The sequence below is a fragment of the Saccopteryx leptura genome, chromosome 6, assembly GCF_036850995.1.
Source record: "Saccopteryx leptura isolate mSacLep1 chromosome 6, mSacLep1_pri_phased_curated, whole genome shotgun sequence".
NCBI lineage: Eukaryota > Metazoa > Chordata > Mammalia > Chiroptera > Emballonuridae > Saccopteryx > Saccopteryx leptura.
The window spans coordinates 26,459,393-26,479,466 of record NC_089508.1 but is presented as its reverse complement, the minus strand read 5'-3'; the positions used below and the strand labels follow the sequence as shown (position 1 = coordinate 26,479,466).

General features: G+C 44.4%; 3 protein-coding genes across 5 annotated transcripts in view; 1 reads left to right on the top strand and 2 right to left on the bottom strand.

The window, feature by feature from the left end:
* The window catches only part of LOC136377415 (acylphosphatase-1), a 46,989-nt gene extending 46,851 nt beyond the window's left edge, over window positions 1-138 (bottom strand). The window contains exon 1 of the mRNA XM_066344178.1: window positions 24-138. The gene's annotated coding sequence lies outside the window, so the exon portion shown is untranslated. The remainder of the gene's footprint in view (window positions 1-23) is intronic.
* Window positions 6-11,427, top strand: ZC2HC1C (zinc finger C2HC-type containing 1C). 3 transcript variants are annotated; one of them, XM_066344183.1, is made up of 3 exons: window positions 6-121; window positions 828-2,169; window positions 10,586-11,427. In XM_066344183.1, the coding sequence occupies exons 2-3, from the start codon at window positions 889-891 to the stop codon at window positions 10,847-10,849; spliced, it is 1,545 nt and encodes a 514-aa protein (XP_066200280.1). In that variant the 5' UTR covers window positions 6-121; window positions 828-888; the 3' UTR covers window positions 10,850-11,427. The 3 variants fall into 3 exon arrangements, with proteins under 3 accessions (XP_066200280.1, XP_066200281.1, XP_066200279.1); XM_066344184.1 differs by having other exon boundaries at window positions 91-160; XM_066344182.1 differs by lacking the exon at window positions 6-121 and adding an exon at window positions 304-406.
* A 2,924-nt stretch (window positions 11,428-14,351) lies between these two features.
* The window catches only part of NEK9 (NIMA related kinase 9), a 39,639-nt gene continuing 33,916 nt past the window's right edge, over window positions 14,352-20,074 (bottom strand). Inside the window, exons 21-22 of the mRNA XM_066344733.1 lie at window positions 18,929-19,141; window positions 14,352-16,774 (exon numbers count right to left, since the gene is read on the bottom strand). Coding sequence (XP_066200830.1) covers window positions 16,652-16,774; window positions 18,929-19,141 — 336 coding nt within the window. The 3' untranslated portion in view covers window positions 14,352-16,651. The remainder of the gene's footprint in view (window positions 16,775-18,928; window positions 19,142-20,074) is intronic.

Here is a 20,074-nt window from a genome sequence, read left to right as displayed (position 1 = left end):
GCGGAGAGACATGAGGTCAGCACCTGGATGTCCTAAGGGCTGGATGGAAAAAGGATGAAGGCTTGTCTCCAAAGCGTAGTGTCCAATGGGGGTAACCTCGCTGACACCTCCAGGACAGAAGGTGACTTCCTGTTCCGGATCTAAAACCAGCGGCGGTCAGGTCAGGTGGCTCCCGCTTCTCAAGTTACAAACCTCCCGCCGTCTGCCCCGCAGGGACTCCTCGGGTGAGGGTTTGACAGCCAGGAACCTGCTGGCCCTGAGCGGCCTCTTTGCTCCTTGGAGTCAGGCAAGGATCCAGCAGGAGGGAAGTCTCTTTGTGCCTGCCACTCGCTTCCGGGCCCGGTTTTCTCACCTGTAAAGTGATAGGGCTGGGCTTAGAGTCGGAACGTCCCTAAATTGCAGTCAGGTAACTCTGAGCGAAGCCCTCAGTTTATGGGAGAAGACACTGGAGCCAGCAAGGGGAAGTTGCTTGTCCTGTGTCACAGGATTAAAATCCGACGTTCAATCCAATAGCTCTTTTCAATAGCTCTTTCCACCTATTACGGAGTACACTGTACGGCAGAGGCGGGTACTGGAGGGGAAAGGTAGGTGGCAGGAACACCTGTGTCACATTAATTTTTCTGTTCTCAGAAACTAACATTCACAAATAAGGAACAAGCACTCACCAAATGCTTACTAAAGGAAAGCTCTAGTGAGAACCAGCACTACTGTCCCTAAAATGTTTATAGGAAAATGTGGTTAGGACGAATGTAGAAACAGTTTGCTTTAGCGACTGGGGTGAACCTCAGACAGACTTCTCACATTTATCTGGTGTAAATCTCTCCTAGGCTTCAGTCCAGGCCCTGAGTGGCCAGTCTCCATTTGGTGCCACCTCCGCCTGCGGGCATCATGCTCCCAGATAGTAAAACAGAAGGACCAGGGCTCCACTCAACTAAGCAAGACCCCTGTGAAAAAGGGGACTCTTCCCAGCAATCCTCAATGGGGCACCTGAGGAACAATTCCCGGGGGAATATTTTGAGCAATAGAGAACCAACGCTGAATAATCTCTACGCTCACTCCAAATGGAACAGCTGCACAGAAGCCGGTAACTACTATCCCCACTATGCTGGGATCAGCCAGCAAGATCCAAGAACCCATCTCCAGAGCCAAGCAAAGGGTTTATTTTACTCGGCAGCCCCTCAATCCTGGTATCCCAAAGTGAAGAACCAGGAATTCCTCCCCTTTACAAAGAAGCGAGTTGGAGTGGACCGGGCATACCCACTGAAACCGGTGTTCCATCGGAAGTCTCGCAGTCCAGGTGAGACTGGCATGGATGGGGGCCAGAACGTCTCTCCAAGATGCCCTGGGCCAGGGGAGTTTTCATACAGCAGTTTGGGTTCGAGGAACTGGGCAAAATCATCTGGGGTTGGTATTGTTGCTGCCATGCAGGAAGAGAAGGCCCGGGCAAACCCCAGCAGGACTGAGTGGACGGAGATCCAAAGATTAGAAGCTGCACGGGAGAGTTTAGAGGAGGAAATTCAAAGAAAAGAGACCCTCCTGAGGGAAAAGCTGAAGAAGACAGAGGTTGAACTGAGAAGGATCCAGAAGGAAAAGGAACAGGCTGAGGAACATGAAAAAGGAGAGCTACAGAGACTGACAGTCCCCAGGAGAGTTAAAGGTAATAGCAACACCATGTACAAACCGATCTTCTCCCCAGAATACAGGCCCAACGAGGTCTTCAGTAGAGACAGTGGAGAGGGTGGAACTCGGGGATGGTCTCAAGAAAATTCTAGTCCATTCCAGTTCTCTGATTATGGGATACAGAAGCTCAAAAGGGAAAGACTAGTGGCAAGCAATAACAAAATCCGAGACCGAGTCTCTGGACCAGTGAAGGAAAAGTTTTCTCAGCCTTCAGAAGCACCAGGCAGTGCTTCGCCTGGGTCCAGCAGCAATTCTACCTTATCTAGGGCACCAGACTCCTCAGGTTCCAGCTGTTCCACTGAAGAGCCAGAACTCGGGGAGTGCAGCCACTGCGGACGCAAGTTTCTCCTGCTCAGGCTGGAGAGACACTCCAACGTCTGCAGCAGGATGCAGGGTTCCAAGAGGAAAGTGTTTGACTCCTCCATGGCCCGGGCCAAGGGCACAGAGCTAGAGCAGTACTTGAACTGGAAGGGACCAGCCTCAGTCAAGGTAACAAGGTCCTTACGGATTTGACTTTGAGCAGGCATCATTGCATGGGCAATCAGTGTTATATCCTCATAAGGTTTTTTGTTTTTTTAGTTAACTAACTAAAAAATTTTAAAGAGAGAAGAAAGGAGAAAGGGAGACAGAAAGACAGGAACATCATCTGTTCCTGTATGTGCCCTAACTGGGGAGCAAACCCATAACCTCTGTGCTTGGGATGAAACTCTAACCAACCAAGCCATCTGGCCAGAGCAAGGATCTTTTCTTTTTTTTTTTTTTAAGAAAAATTTCAAGTGTCATATAAGGAAAAAGTGAGAATTAACATTTATTGATTATTACTGTGACAGGAACTTTTCATTTTTTTTTTTTTTTTTTGTATTTTTCTGAAGCTGGAAACAGGGAGAGACAGTCAGACAGACTCCCGCATGCGCCCGACCGGGATCCACCTGGCATGCCCACCAGGGGGTGATGCTCTGCCCCTCCGGGGCGTCGCTCTGTCGTGACCAGAGCCACTCCAGCTCCTGGGGCAGAGGCCAAGGAGCCATCCCCAGCGCCCGGGCCATCCTTGCTCCAATGGAGCCTTGGCTGTGGGAGGGGGAGAGAGAGACAGAGAGGAAGGAGAGGGGGAGGGGTGGAGAAGCAGATGGGCGCTTCTCCTGTGTGCCCTGGCCGGGAATCGAACCCGGGACTACTGCATGCCAGGCCGACGCTCTACCACTGAGTCAACCGGCCAGGGCCTGTGACAGGAACTTTTCATATGACCCTCACCATAACCATGTGAGGATTTCATCATCTCATCAATTCAAAATCAAATCTCAGAAAGGTTAACTTGCTTGAGATCACAAACAGCTTTAAATGGCAGAGTCAGCCTATAAATCTGGGTTAAAATGACTCCAAAATCTAGACTTAAAAATATATGGCTCAGTTGGTTAGAGCATCGTTACAAAACAGAGGTTGCGGGTTTGATCTTCGGTCAAGGCACAAACAGGGACATATCAATGTCCCTCTCTCTCTCTCTCTGTCTCTCTCTCCCCATTCTTCTCTCACTAAAATAAAAAAATAAAAGTTAAAAAAACATTAAGTATACACACACACGACTTTTTTTTAAATTCAGTGAGAAGAGGGGAGGCAGTGATAGACTCCTACATGCGCCTGACTGGGGTCCACCCGGCACACCCACTAGGGGGCGATGCTCTGCCCATCTGGGGTCCTTGCCCTGTTGCAACTGGAGCCATTTTTTAGCGTCTGAGGCAGAGGCCATGGAGCCATCCTCAGTGCCCAGGGTCAACTTGTTCCAATTGAGCCATGGCTGCAGGAGGGGAGGAGGAGGAAGAGAGGAAGAGAGAGAGAGAGAGAGAGAGAGAGAGAGAGAGAGGGAGGGAGAAACGGGTGGGGTGGGGTAGCGAAGCAGATGGTCACTTCTCCTCTGTGCCCTGACTGGGAATCAAACCTGGGACATCCACTCGCCAGGACAGGACATCCACTTGCCAGGCCACTGAGCCAACTGGCCAGGGCCTATGTCTTTTTGATTATAAAATTAATAAACATTTATTGTAGAAAACTTAAAAGACATGAAAAATATAAAGAAAAAAACTATTCTGCATTTCACTACCTTGAGAGAGTTCCTTTTACTTTGTAATATACTTTTTAGCACCTCCCAAGATTGGAATCTGTTACTACTCCGGTAACCATATCTACTTTTTCAAGATTAGCTCAATTCTGCTATCCCTTCTAAGTAAATACGTGAAATGCAATTAAGTTTTGAATTCTCTCCATTTAGAGTATAAACACCTTAAAGGTAAAGGACGTTATTTTTGGGTAACAATCCTAGCTGTAGAAAAACTAGGTTGTAAAAAGTAAGGACTTTAGGACATTTCCATGATACATTTAAGGGAAATTCATAGGCACATTTGGACCGTCGGATCTGGAGAGAGTGTCCCGTAAATAACTCCACCCCCCCCAGCCCCCCCCCCCCCATCAAGGTTATGCCTCTTATTTTGTAAATGAGTGTTTCTTAAAGTATGGCATGCTGACCAACATTTTTTATTTTAGTAGTTTTCGTGTGTTTTAGAAAAATAAAACATATTGCATCCTTGGTTTTGGGAATCATGAATTTAAAGAAAAATATTCATATGGGGAGAAAGTGAATGTGGTATGCAAATATTCAAAATTTAGAAAAGTCTAGACCAGGGGTCCCCAAACTACGGCCCCCTGAGGCCATTTATCCGGCCCCCCGCCGCACTTCCGGAAGGGGCACCTTTTTCATTGGTGCTCAGTGAGAGGAGCACATTGACCATCTCATTAGCCAAAAGCAGGCCTATAGTTCCCATTGAAATACTGGTCAGTTTGTTGATTTAAATTTACTTGTTCTTTATTTTAATTATTGTATTTGTTCCCATTTTGTTTTCTTACTGTAAAATAAGATATGTGCAGTGTGCATAGGGATTTGTTCATAGTTTTTTTTATAGTCCGGCCCTCCAATGGTCTGAGGGACAGTGAACTGGCCCCCTGTGTAAAAAGTTTGGGGACCCCTGGTCTAGACCACGTGACCTCAAAACCCCACCCAGCTCTAACATCTAGCAACATATGAGAGGCTCATTCTGTTTTCTTTCCAACCCTTCCTCGGCTGCACTAGCACCTCTTGTCTGTTAGCACTTTACAATTTATGTGCGTATTCGCTGGGCCCTTTAAAAACTCATGTTTCTTTGTTGGCTGCTAGGAGAGCTCATTTGCCGTTAGAGTTCTTTCTTTCAGTACGGTTTGGAGGTCACCACAAGAAAGTCCCTTCTGTGTTCACAGATAATTTCCTTGAAGTCCAATTTTTTTTTTTTTTTTTTTACAGGGACAGAGAGAGAGTCAGAGAGAGGGATAGATAGGGACAGACAGACAGGAACAGAGAGAGATGAGAAGCATCAATCATCAGTTTCTCGTTGCGACACCTTAGTTGTTCATTGATTGCTTTCTCATATGTGCCTTGACTGTGAGCCTTCAGCAGACGGAGTGACCCCTTGCTTGAGCCAGCGACCTTGGATCTGAGCTGGTGAGCTTTTTTTTTTTTTTTTTCTCAACCCAGATGAGCCCGTGCTCAAGCTGGCGACCGCGGGGTCTCAAACCTGTGTCTTCTGCATCCCAGTCCGATGCTCTATCCACTGCCCCTCCGCCTGGTCAGGCTGAAGTCCAATTTTTTAAAAAAATATTTTTTATTCATTTTGGAGAGGAGAGAGAGAGAAGGGGGGAGGAGCAGGAAGCATCAACTCCCATATGTGCCTTGACCAGGCAAGCCCAGGGTTTCGAATTGGCGTCCTCAGTGTTTCCAGGTTGACGCTTTATCCACTGCATCACCACAGGTCAGGTTGAAGTCCAGTTTCAAATGAGAAGTCAACATTTTGCTCTTGCAGGTAAAGATATGATCACCAGTGTGTGTTCTTTCCTGTTTTCTTTCTGATCAACCCAATAATCCACTGGGGTATTTTCTGTCCCACTATAGTGGTTTATTTCTGTTCAGAACCTAAAAGAACCTTGTATTTCTTAAATTCCTAAATACCGTGGTCAGTGAAGTAAAAGAACTGGGTTTCTGAGCTCAGACACTCTTGCTTTGCAGAAACGAGTTTGGGGGGATATTTGTATTGAGAATACCAAGACAGAAAGGAGCTGGATTGAGATGTGCTCTCTTCCTTGGACTATCCTCAGTCTTGGTCCCCAACTCTGTGCTTTTGGGAGCTGAGTTGTTTGTGTCTCCCTGTCTCTCCTCCAGTGTACTCAGAGCTGGTGATTTTTCCAATATCCTTTAATGTTCTCCATACCTCCTGTCTCTCTACTGGACCAGAAGCATTGGAACACGGAGGTCCCATTTTGTACTTTTTGATTGTGTTAATGGAATAAAATTTTAATACAATGAAGAATTTAAGTTTAAGTATCATATAACTAACAAACGTTTCTCTACTTCAGTTCTTTGAAAGGTTCCTGGATTCCGTCTCTGACACTGCTCTTTACCATCTCTTCACCATTAATGATGTCATATTACCAAGTAACTTCTTGCCTCCTTTTTTCTTCTTTTTAAGTCATTTTAATCCAAATATTCAAATCCATTTTTATAATCATGTATTACTAAGTGATTTATAATACAGATTCGTAGTATTCTACTTCTTCCATCTCCAGCCCTAATCTTGTTCCCAGAGGCAGTCTGTAGTTCTTTTTTTTTAATTTAGTTTTATTTAGACAATTAATATTAACGGGGTGACATTGGTCAACTAGAGCACATAGATTTAGAGAAAACATCTCCAGATCACTTTGACATTCGATTATGTGGTATACCCATCACCCAAAGTCAAATCGTCCTCTGTCACCTTTTATTTGTTTCTCTTTATGCCCCTCCTCCTCCCTCCCCTCCCTTCCCCTCCCCCTGCTATCCACTGCACTCTTATCTATGTCCATGAGTCTCCATTTTGTGTCTCACCTATGTATGGAATCATATAGTTCTTAGTTTTTTCTGATTTACTTATTTCACTCAGTATAATGTTATCAATCAAGGTCCTTCCATGTTGTCGTAAATGATCCTATGTCATTTCTTTACTTAGTTTTTTTTTTTAAGATTTTATTTATTTATTTATTTATTTAGAGACAGAGAGGGATAGATAGGGACAGACAGGAACGCAGAGAGATGAGAAGCATCAATCATCAGTTTTTCGTTGTGGCACCTTAGTTGTTCATTGATTGCTTTCTCACATGTGCCTTGACCGCGGGCCTTAAGCAGACCAAGTAACCCGTTGCTCGAGCCAGCGACCTTGGGTCCAAGTTGGTGAACTTTGCTTAAACCAGATGAGCCCACGCTCAAGCTGGCGACCTCAGGGTCTCGAACCTGGGTCTTCCACATCCCAGTTCGACGCTCTATCCACTGCGCCACCGCCTGGTCAGGCGATCCTATGTCATTTCTTATGGCTGAGTAGTATTCCATAGTGTATATGTACCACATTTTGTTCATCCAATCATCTATTGAAGGGCGTTTTGGTTGTTTCCATGTCTTGGCCACCATTAAAAATGCTGCGATGAACATGGGGCTGCATGTGTCTTTACGTATCAGTGTTTTTGAGTTTGGGGGGGTATATTCCCAGTAGAGGGATTGCTGGGTCATATGGTAATTCTATTCTTAATTTTTTGAGGAACCACCATACTTTCTTCCATAATGGTTGTACTACTTTACATTCCCACCAACAGTGAATGAGGGTTCCTTTTTCTCTACAGCCTCTTCAACCCTTGTTAGTACCTGTCTTGTTGATAATAGCTAATCTAACAGGTATAAGTGGTATCTCATTGTAGTTTTGATTTGCATTTCTCTAATAGCTAGTGAAGATGAGCATCTTTTCATATATCTGTTGGCCATTTGTATTTCTTCTTCGGAGAAGTGTCTGTTCATGTCCTCTTCCCATTTTTTTTATTGTATTGTTTGCTTGTTTGTTGTTGAGTTTTGTGAGTCCTTTATATATTTTGGATATTAGCCCCTTATCTGAGCTATTGTTTGAAAATATCATCTCCCATTTAGTTGGCGGTCTGTTTGTTTTGTTGTCAGTTTCTTTTACTGTGCAAAAGCTTCTAAGTCTGATGTGGTCCCATTCATTTATCTTTGCCTTTACTTCCCTTGCCTTTGAAGTCAAATTAATAAAATGTTCTCTATGGCCAAAGTCCATGAGTTTAGTATCTAGGTTTTCTTCTATGTATTTTATTGTTTCAGATTTTATATTTAGGTCTTTGATTCATTTTAAATTAATTTTAGTACAAGGGGACAAACCGTAGTCGAGTTTCATTCTTTTGCATGTGGCTTTCCAGTTTTCCCTAGCACCATTTATTGAAGAGGCTTTCTTTTCTCCATTGTGTGTTTTTGGCTCCTTTATCAAAGATGATTTGACTGTATATATGTGGTTTTATTTCTGGGCTCTCTATTCTGTTCCATTGGCAGTCTGTAGTTCTGATGGATGACTCTTCTGGTATGCATTTCCATATTTCTAAATAGTACACTATTTTCTTGATTTATCAACTTTGTACATGATCTGTTGAGTTCCTCTTATAGATGCTGCAGGTTAAACTCCCTTTCTTATCCCTTCTCCTCCTACTTTTCTCCTCCTACTTCCATTGAGGTGGAATCACAACTTTGCGTTAAACCAGTAGTCATTAACACAATTGCAATTAACGCAGTAAGATATTTACATTATAATAACCATATTAATTTTGCCTACATACACCTGGAGTTAATAATTGACTCATGTTTTCATTTGCTCAGCTTCCTTCATGCCTTATCTCCATAAACATGTTAATGGTTTTGTAATTGCCCAAACACCTCTCACAATTGGTCAGTTTGATTCTTTTAAATTCTGGAAACCACCCTCTGACCACTTGTTTTCCTCCTACTCTATCTGGACTGGTTATTCTCCAGGCCTGGTGCAGACCTGTTGTCTTGGGACTTCTCTTTGCTTCTCCATTGTTTGGGTCCCCTGTTTTCAGCATCCTTTGTCTTCCTTTTTCTTGCCCTACTCCTTGCCTTGTGGAAGCTTACTAAGAAAGATGCACAGGAGACATATTTTCTTTGTCTTGGGATGAATGAAAATATCTATGTTGATGATTTGGCCAAGTATAAAATTCTTGGTGGCCTGACCTGTGATGGCGCAGTGGATAAAGTGTGGATCTGGAATGCTGAGGTCACTGGTTCGAAATCCTGAGCTTACCCGGTCAAGGCACATATGAGAAGCAACTACTATGAGTTGATGCTTCCTGTTCCTTCTCCCACTCCTTTTTCTCTCCTCTCTCTAAGAAAATCAATAAATTAAAAAAAAAATAACATTCTTGGTGAAAAATGTTTTTGTCAGAATTTTTGAGGCATTTTCCACTAGCTTTTAGAATCCAATGTTACTGTTGAGAAATTTAACGCCATTTTGATTCTTGCTCTGTTGTATGAAATTTTTTTTTTCTTTTTCTAAAAGCTTATGGGATTCTCTCTTCATTCTAAAATTCTGAAATTTTACAATGATTGTGTTGGATACTTGCTAGGCTATTTCAGTCTCAGGAGTAGTGACATGTAACTCTAGGAATGTTTATAATATTATTTCTTTAGTAATTTCCTCCTCTTGCTTTCTCTGTTCTTTTTGGAATGCCTGTTGGTCAGATGTTGATCTTCCTGGACTTTCTAATTTTTTAATATTTTCTTTCCTACTCTCCCATCTTGATTTTTTCCCCATTCTGCATAATTTTCTTGACATTGTTTTATAACATTTCTATTTTTATTTTTAACTATATAATTATTTAACTATATAATTTAATTAATTTATAATAATTCTTTCTGGTTCTTTGGTTATTCCTTTTCCCTAGTATATATATTCTTGTTTCATGGATACAATCTCTCCTAGTACTCCTTTGTTAATATTAGGATTTTTAAATGGTTTTATTTATTTATTTTTTTTTTAGAGAGAAGAGAAAGGAAGGGGGGCAGGAACAGGAAGCATCAATTCATAGTAGTTGCTTCTTATATGTGCCTTGACCAGGCAAGCCCAGGGTTTCGAACCAGTGACCTCAGCATTTCAGGTTGACATTTTATCCACTGTGCCAGCACAGGTCAGGCGATATTAGAATTTTTTGTACAAATTGTTTTTCTTCTGCTACCTGACTTGTTGCTGCTTCCTGAGTGTTTGATCGTGTTCTTGTTTTGGTGCTTGTCTTGTTAGAAAGTACTCAAATAACTGGTAATACTTGGTTGTCCATTCATATTTAAGCTTAAGTGGGGCTTATTGACTAAGGACCTTCATATTAGGGTTATCAAACAGTGAGCCTTTTAATTGGGGTCCCCCAGAGCCAGAGCCTGATGGCTCTTCTGTTGCCTGCTTGGTGCATCTAGAGAACCCGTCAGTCCCCTAAGAAGGTGCCCATATGCCTGGTAGTCTGGGAGCTGAGTAGGTGAAGGAGGCTGACAGTTCCACAATCTATCCTGCACACTTGTACTTAATCCCTATTTTCAGCCCTAGAATGAACCCTTTCCCCCCTCTGCCTGGACTTCCTGAATCTGCCACCTGGCTGGTCAGTTTCTCCAGAGAATAAATCCCTGTTCTCCTGTGAGGGGGCCGGATGTGCCCAGTGGGAAAGCAGCCCTGCGATCCAACCTATTTCCGGCCCGGCACCGCCCCCTTCCCACTACCTGGCACTTACTTCCGAGCGTGGAGGCTCTCGAGGGTTCTGTGGGGGAAGTGGCCTGCCTCCCGGTACTTACCCCCCTGCAGGCCCTTGAAGTGTCCCCTCCAAGTCTGTTTTCCCTGTTGCTCCTTTCCTGTTCTCTTTGACCTCGCAAATTAACACCTTTTTACTTCCTTACCATCCTTATAGTGGAGACTCAGGAGATGAGATAAATGCCAGGTTGGATGATCAGTCTTCCTTCTACTTATAGGCTGAGCCCCCTCATAAGAGCAACTGGAGACAGAAGCATGAATCTTTCATCCGTACCCTCCGTCAGGCTCGAGAGATCCAGCAGGTAATTGCCAAAGGTGGAGACCCCTCACACTTGCCCCCCATCCTGCCTGCAGAAAACCCAGACTATCTTCAGTGTCCCCACTGCAGCCGGCACTTTGCCCCCAAGGTGGCCGAGCGGCACATTCCCAAGTGTAAGACCATCAAGAACCGTCCTCCGCCTCCAAGGAAGCATTGCAGTTGAGCAGGCAGCAGCGGAAACCTCAGAAGTTCGAGAAAACTCTGCTTCTCTTCAGCAGTAAGCGGGACTAGAATAATTTGGTGTAAAGCAGGAAGAACTAACACTTTCACATGTCCCAGATCTGCCTGCAGAGCTGAAATCAGTGAGAAGCCCATTGCTAAGCAACAGGAGGCAGAAGGAAGCCAGGCTTCCCACTAAATCACCACCTCAGGCTGGCATGCCTTATGTTATTGCCCTAAGACTGATGGGTGAAGACACTTAGGAGTAGTGAGCAGGCTACATTAAAGCTCTTCTCACAAGCTGACTTGTGGTTTGTGCTCAGCGCCCACATTTGCTCTGCCTTCTTGCCACTGCCTCGGCTTGTCTGTCTGTGGTTCCAGTTAACTCTTCTTGCTCTTGCAAGAAGTTGGCTCATTACGATGAGTTGATATCAAAGGATCATGATCACCCAGATGGTATATCTTATAAAAGATAATACAATGTTGTTGTGAGACAATTGGACGTCTGCCCTTGACCTCTCTGGTGGCATGGGCCTGGCTAAAAGCCAATACAAATATGTAAGGTTAGAGTGTTAGTGTATCCTAAACCCTCCCTACGGTGTACTGTGTAATAAAGGGAACCTCATCTTTATCCACTTCCCAGGGTAGGAATGGGGGAAACCACACTAGATGTCTCTGCAGTTCTTTTTTTCTGATGTTAAAAAAAAGAGAAGAATCTTCCATTTCAGCTGTTGCTAGCACTCTTTCAAATGAGGTTGGCAAGTTGGTTGGATGGCATTTTAGGTGAGGTGGCAAAGTACCATCAAAACAAGCTAGGACATTACTATGTCCCATGTTCCTGCTGATTATACCACAGTTAATTTCTATTTTAGAAAGTAAATTTTGAAGAGGTACCAGATATTTTTAATTTTCTCTGGGCAGAATCATGCCTAGTGCAAGTAACTTTTATAATTAGGCCCTGAATAAATGGGCTTTGGGGATTTAAAATTAAACATAATAAAATGAGTGAGTCCTAGACTTGTCAAGTGGGAATGGTTATAAAGTAATGTCTGATGCCATCTGAAATACCAGTAGGGTTATTGTCCTGATAAAATTATTTAAATTGTTAAGTTTAAAACACTGGGAAAAAAATCACCCAACCTGACCCAGGAAAAGGGGACTGGCAGACAGTAAAACCATATTTTACTCAACAAAGGCCACTTACCACTGATTCGTTCCCTCTGCAGCATCTGCTGAGGGCCAGGGCTAATAGAGCAAGCCAACTTGAAATGTGAGTTTAAGGCTTTTGGCTGTGAAACTACAGGACACTAGGCTGAAAATTTTTTTTATATATTTTAAGAACAACATATATTTGCTTTATGCTCTTAATAGTTGCAAAGAAAAGGAGGTATCACATAACAGGGCTTTTGGTTGTTCTCTTAAAGAAAACTCACATAAGCACATCAGATATTTAACCCAACATATTCATTCTCCAGGCAAGTTTAATAAAGTACACAGTTTCACATCCAATGGTAAGAACAGTAGATGGCAATGAGCTGTCGCCATAGTTACTAAGTGTTGTTAGCCTGTGGACTGCTGTGCCCCACAGACAGGTTTTATTGGGCTGGCACAGCACTAAAAATATAATCTGGCACTTAAACATAGGGGTATGGAACATCTCAAATAACGGGAAGTTCTGGAAACACCAGGCTGGCAACCCTGCATAGCGTTAATTGAATGAGGTTTAGAGTCAGCTGCTTCTTGAGAGGCGGCAGAGCTCGGATCCTCACAGCCCTGCCTGGCCAGCTTTGCAAGTTGCCTTATGTGCCTGGACCCACTGGCACTGGGTTTGGGATCCCTGGATGATGTTATTATTAAGGTCACAGATCAGGACCCTCCAGGGAGAACAAAAGTTGTGTGGGGGGAGTGCTTTCTATAGACACAGAAGGCAGTTATTCATTCCTCCGTTGCTGGAGCGAAAACAATAGTCAATGTCTTAAGTGTTCCCTTCAGTCTCAATATGCTAAGGCCTTGATTATATTAGCAATGGGTATTAGTCTTTTATATTCAGCCTGATCTGACATCTGGGAAGAACTTAGAAACCTTTTTCTATCTAAGTCTCTTCCTGGATAGCAGAGGATGATTGTGGAAAACTAAATGCTGCTTTTAGTGCATGTATTACACTACTTCATTCAAGAACCTTTAGTACAAATAAAAATAATAAAATTTAAAGTTCAAAAGGTTAATCAGTGGGGATATCTCATGGTAACTCAATTCACTGGCAGTGTGTGCAGATGTGCTAAGACAGTGTTACCAGCAGTGTACTTAACATGGCACAGGACCTTTGGTCAACATTTTCCTTTTTTTGTGTGTGTGTTTTGGAAGTTAGAAGCGGGGAAGCAGTCAGACAGACTCCTGCATGCACTCAACCGGGATCCACCTGGCATGCCCACCAGGGGGCGATGCTGTCCATCTGGGGCGTTGCTCCTGTTGCGGCTGGAGCCATTGTAGCACCTGAGGTGGAGGCCATGGAGCCATCCTCAGTGCCCGGACCAACTTTGCTCCAATGGAGCCTGGGCTGTGGGAGGGGAAGAGAGAGACAGAGAGGAAGGGGGGGTGGTGGAGAAGCAGATGGGCGCTTCTCCTGTGTGCCCTGGCCGGGAATCGAACCCGGGACTTCCACTCGCCTGACTGCTGCTCTGCCTCTGAGCCAACCGGCCAGGGCCGGTCAATATTATTTTTTTGTGTCATCAATTTATCACTCTTCACAATGGCACAGGAGGTAGCAGAGATGAGATAGTGGTGTTCTCCCTGATGTTGTGATTTTGTGAGGTTTAGTGATCAGTATGCTTACTTCCATAGTTAATTACTGAAGCAGTAAGTGATTTTGGCTTTGCAGCAGGAACACGTTTCGTAGCCCTAACTACAGCCTACACTGCCCTTATACTATCACGAATAATACTTCTTTTTAGGCCCAGGGATACTCATTTGAAATCATTTATTTACAATACATCTTTGCTTCAGAGTTGTTCTACTATGAACGTTTCCAAATATATGGCAAATCAAATGAAATTTGAGTTTCAGGCAGCTTTTGCTTTACACTTTGGTGAAATGCTCAGCCAAGGGAAGCTGTAACTGGGCTATGCTATGCCAGGGAGACCAACAGACAGGCCAGCCTCTTGGGGGAGCACAGTGTTATAAACTCAAACTGGCATTATCACTTGAAAAGGCCCACTGTGACTGGGGAGGTAATACAAGGCATGATCCTTCCTCTTCCATGCCTCACTGTTTTCTCCCTCTGCATTGTTAAGCACTGTCTTTCAGAAGTTTTATTTTGGGGGGGGAGTGGGAGGTAGCAGCAGAAATGATTCTGTTAGCAAGACAAGGAAATTGGAAAGCAAAGATTATTTCTGTGTGTTGTTTCTGTTACAGACCATGGAGTCAAAGATTCACGAAGGCCTAGAATCTGAGTGTTTGATCCTCAGTGACTAAGGTCCAGGCACAGATTTACTGAGGCATAGCACTGATTGAGAGTTTAAATGTTTATTTAAAACAGAAATGCCAAACCACTCCACCCTCAACCTTTCAAACATCTGGCGAACAATAAGCTAGTTCTTCAGCAGAGGAGTAACTCAGGTTATACTGTAACTCAAAAGCAATACTACTGGAAAACTTAATCACCTGGCACTGCATAGAGAAGAAAGTAGAGAATTAGCTACAGAAAACCATTCAAAGGCATTTCTGCTGCCTCGCCCTTCACTGTATCTAATGCATGGCTGCCACCTTTGAACTGGTTTCTGCTTGCATAGCTGTTTGATGGGGAAAATCATATGGCTGTCCCAGGCACAATTTGGGAAAATGCAAATTGTTTCTAAGGCACAGAACTTAGATTCTCAGCCAGATTCATAGCAAACCTAGGTTTCCCAAGGGAACATGCTAGAGAAAATGACCACAGCATTCCACTGCCAGAGAATAAGGCCTCTGGCACAGGGCGGGGCTCTCACCCTCCCCTCAGTGCTCACTCCGTCCCCTGGTCTCGGCAGCGCCCCATATTCCTCAGATCCACAGCAGAAGCAACACTCATGATTAACACCCAAACCAACCCTGCCTCTCAGGCCTGCTGAGATGGTAAGCATGAGGGATTCAGGGACGTGAAAGGCCAGTCAGTCCTTAAAAAATTCAAAGTTGCATTTAATACGATGAACCAAAACTCATTGTTAGGGTTTATAGCAAACCCTCAAGTCCCCAGAATTTGTAGCTTAATCCAGGGTTGGCCCCTTCCCTTACTTTAAGAAAAGGCTTCAGTGATTACGTCAGTACAATTGTACTAGGCTTCCCAGAATTGAGAAAACAATGGGATCATCAACCACAGAAGATCCCATTGAACAGAGTTGCCCATCCCCAGCCTGGGGTTTCCGGAGCGTCAGCTTTGCATCACCAGCACTGCGGAAATGACACCATCCCCACTGCATAGATCCTTCCAAAACATTAAACAGACATTCAACATTCATTTTTTTGGTTTAGGGAAAATGAAACAAAATTAATGTAGCTGTTTCTAGGAAGGTAGGATGTGAAATTCATCAAGGCAGCTCCTGTGACCCTTCATAAGGCTATGTGGAACCACAAAGCTCACAGCCTTAAGCAAAATCATCAAACGCCTCTGGGCGTTTCTTTGGGAAAGCTAGCTTGCTCCTGTCTCCGAGGACGTGGCGACGGGCTTAGAGGGCGGCTCTCAGCCAACTTGCAGTCACTCGGCAGGCTCTACCCTCTGACAGGCTGCAGGGACTACCAGGTTTGGGGCTGGCTTTGGGCGACTCAAGTAGGAAAGGTGATCCAGACTCGCTGATATGGCTTCATAAAACACAGGGGGAAAATACTGACAGGACATACAGAAAGGGAGTGGTTGGGGCTGCTGACGTCAGGATCAGAACCCGAAGAGCCAAGAAGGCAGAGGCATGAGCAGCCTTCTTCTGGGCAGAAGGCTCGGGTCACTCTAGGCCTCTCAAAGACACCAGGGAAGAGGCAGCCAAAGGAGCCTTCCTCTCGCTCACGGTTTTCTCCTAAGGCCATTCCTACTGCCCCACTACCTCAATTCTCTACAAGACACCTCATCTCTCACAGATCCCTTCCCAAGCCAGGAAAGCCCACCCTGATGCTCCAGCTGTGTCATGAGGAGGGACCTGTCCTGCTTTCTCTATTCACTGCAGAAATTTCAATCAACCTCAGAGGAAAAGCAATCTAAGCCTACTTTTCCTCCTAAAGCACTGAACTGCACGATGTGACAACTTTCTGTAAACACGCCCTAGAGACTGACTCCACCAGACATATCTTCCTGGACTCAGGGCTTCTGAGAGGGCTTGGAATACTCCCCCACTCTCTAGATGGCCCTGGGTGGGCCGCGCCTGGTTCCAGCCCTCTCCTCCACCCAGAGGCGCAATGCCTGGTGTTGAATTCCCGAGGCAGCTTCCAATTAATGGTGAAAATGATAAATGGGATATAAGCTGCTACCAGCAAAATTAAGGTGAGCATTGTGTCCCCTCTTCAAAGGTGGGATCACCAGATGAGGTACAGAGCTGCTGTTGCTATGGCAGTCACTGAGGACAAAGCCAGGGCCAGGGGCCCTTCCATTCTCCAAAACACCACTGCTACATCCTATCTAACAGGCAGTGCCCACTCTCCACGGGTGTGTGGAAAGTGCTTCAGAGCCTCTGCCTTGCGCTCCTTGTCTGCAAGTGAACGAAGCCAGGAAAGCGCTCTCTGCATTCAGTAAGTGTGCTGTGAAGTTCTGTGGATCCCAGTTTCCTGGAGGCTATTCAGGCTCAGGAGACTAGAGGCTGGGTCGACAGGAATCTGTTCCCAGAAGGCACCAGGAATCGGAATCTATGTCAGGCTTTGGATCCATTTCCAGCTCTTCCTTTGCCGTCTGAGTTCCTCTGGAATGCATCCCCACCTGTCCGGGTAAAACAGTTCCACGTTAGCAATGCAGCCGCCTAGTGAAGCAATCCAGGGCTAGATTTTCAATTCAAACTCTTAAGGATTTGTGGCCGCAGTTTTGTAAAAAGTTCATAATACTACCTCAGGTCAAGTCTACACCTTTACGTTTGCTGCAGGTGAGATGACACACTGTCCTGGTTTGTCCAGGACTGCAGGATTTTCTGGGATTTGGAAAATTTAAAACTGAGACAGCCCAAGGCAAAACAATTCTGCTGCTGCCAATCCCCAGCCCCCCAGCCCCTTATCACAGGTGTGAATGTTACTTTCCAGAGTATTTCCATAGACATTATTTAATCCTTAAACCACCATACAAAGTGGGTAGCAGTAGTATTTTTAGATGAGAAAGCAGGGCTCACTGAAACAAAGTAATTTGTCCAAGCACAGAAAGCTGGTACCGGACAAAGCCAAGGGCGGAACCACAGTGCCTCCTACCCTCGTTCACTCTATACTATGGCTCTTAAAACAATGCATGCAGCGCCATCTGTGAAGTATTTTTATCAAAAATGTTTAACCTAAATCTGACTGAGCCTTATGTCTAAAGTATACAGATGTGACAGGGTGACAAAAGAACAAGTTAAGCAATGCCCCAAGAAAAAAGACATCCAGAAATGTGAGGCATTCTGTTAAACCAGTGGTTTTCAACATTTTTACACTTGGGGACCAGTGACAATAGAATTGTTTCAGGGCCTACTAAGGCAGAAATTACCCTGACCATAAGTGAATTCAATGAAGATCTTTCTGTCTATAATCGTCATACAACACCTGGTAGTTAACACTTTCATGGAGCAGCAGGAAATTTCTGATAGATCGGCACCAGTCTACCAACTGGCAGTTTAAAACACTGTTAAACAACTGACCCTGTTTCTTCAAGCCAATGCCTTGAAAATAAAAAAAAAAAACACACAAAAAAGGGATGGTAGTGGAGGTACTTGTTCTCGATTAAGAGAAACAGACATAACAATGTAACATGGGGTTTCTGACTGGATTCTGGTCTGATAAAAACAGTTAAGGACATTTTTTTGTGGAAAAACTGGAAAAGCTTTGAGTATCAACTAGATACTGGAAAAGAATTAATATTATTAGTGTTAATTTTGTTAAGTATGATAATAGTATTATGGTTATCCAGGAGAATAAATGTCTTTATTTTGGAGTATGTAAAATAAAAGTATTTAGGCTATGTCATGACTTTTATAATTTACTTGAAAATGGTTTAGCAAAATAAAAAGTCATTTATTTAAAATACACAAATAACTACACATATTCTAAACACATACAAACACTTGAAACAAATATGACAACATGTTAATAATTGTTGAATCTAGATGGCAGATATATATGAGTGTTTGTTGAACTGTAATGTTTAAAGTTTTTCATAATAATATGGAAAAGACAAAATAAAAAACAATAGAAATTAAGTGACAAGCCTGGACAGACTGCTCTGGTCAGAGCATCCCTGAAGCACAGAGGCAGCCAGTTTGATTCCTGGTCAGGGCACACACAGAAAGAGATGTTCCTGTTTCTTTCCTGATCTCTCCCTTCCTCTCTCTAATATCAATAAAATAAACATTAAAAAAATACAAAAAAAAATTAGGTGATAAAAAGAATTCAATCCAGGTGCCTGAACAAGGTCTAGGGCTTCAGGGATTAATTCAAAAAGTTACATCATTAAAGGGTAAGAACTTGCAAAGGAGTAAGTATAGGTCAGTCCTTGGTGTTTTGTTTCTGTTATTTATTTACTTTAAATGAGAGGAGGGGAGATAGTGAGACAGACTCCGGCATGTGCCCTGACCAGGATCCACCTGGCAGCTGCTGTCTGAGGACAATCAATGCTTGAATCAACCAAGCTATTTTTAGTGCCTGTGGTTGACCCTTGGACCAACGAGCTATCCTCAGTGCCCAGGGCCAATGCTCAAGCCACTGGCTGTGACAAGGGAAGAGACAGAAAGGGGAAGGGAAGGGAAACAATGGTTGCTTCTCCCGTGTGCCCTGACCAGGAATTGAACCCAAGACATCCATATGCCAGGCCGACACTCTGCCTACTGAGCCAGCAGGCCAAAGCTGTCTCTGTTATTCTTCAGAACAATTTGAATTATTCTTTTAATGCTCTCACCTGCTGCCCTCCTTCTAATTTCTTGTTCAGCTTCTGTAGTTGGGTAAAAATCTGTAGGTTTTCTTGCTGTAGCCTCTGTTGCTCAGCCAGACACTTCAACACCAGCCCCTGCAGGCGCCCCACCTCCACCTGCAGAGCGCTGCACGCACAGCTCGGAGGGCTCAGCGGCGCTCCCTTCCCTGCACACGTTCCCGCAGGACTCAGCCGAGGCGGCTAGGGAGTGAAGAGAGGGAGGTCATAGGAAGTCCTGCTCAGATGCCTCAGCTCCCCAACCCAAATTTCCTCAAAGTGCAATCAGATTTTACTTTTAAAATAATAAGATAAAAACAATAGACATATGAAGTAAATGCAAGAGAAAGAGAAATCAGCCAGGATCGCAAGAGTAGCTGCCTCAGTCTCCATTATGCTAAGGTAAAAGAACAATCATCTATTTTGGAGGACTTTGTGAAAAAATCTTCAAGTGTACCGATGTCTTCCCATTTAAGATGCTGAAGTGGGGGCCCTGGTCGGTTGGCTCAGCGGTAGAGCGTCGGCCTGGCGTGCGGGGGACCCGGGTTCGATTCCCGGCCAGGGCACATAGGAGAAGTGCCCATTTGCTTCTCCACCCCTCCACCCCCCCCCCTTCCTCTCTGTCTCTCTCTTCCCCTCCCGCAGCCAAGGCTCCATTGGAGCAAAGATGGCCCAGGCGCTGGGGATGGCTCCTTGGCCTCTGCCCCAGGCGCTAGAGTGGCTCTGGTCTCGGCAGAGTGACGCCCCGGAGGGGCAGAGCATCGCCCCCTGGTGGGCAGAACGTTTCCCCTGGTGGGCGTGCCGGGTGGATCCCGGTCGGGCGCATGTGGGAGTCTGTCTGACCGTCTCTCCCCGTTTCCAGCTTCAGAAAAATACAAAAAAAAAAAAAAAAAAAAGATGCTGAAGTGGGGAAAGCATAATTTAGTTTGGAACAAGTCTTTCTGATCACAGTGAGGAAACTGTGATCCAAGTGTCAAATTAATGAAATATCGTAGCTCACACTTCAGAAGAGGTTTGACAAGTGTTCTGTAAACAGGACTGCCAAAACAATTCAAGAATGCTAATTGACAGAGGAATTAAAAACATTCACCTGGAAGTTTCAAAGGTTTTAACTCTCCTGGGAAGCTTTCCAATATT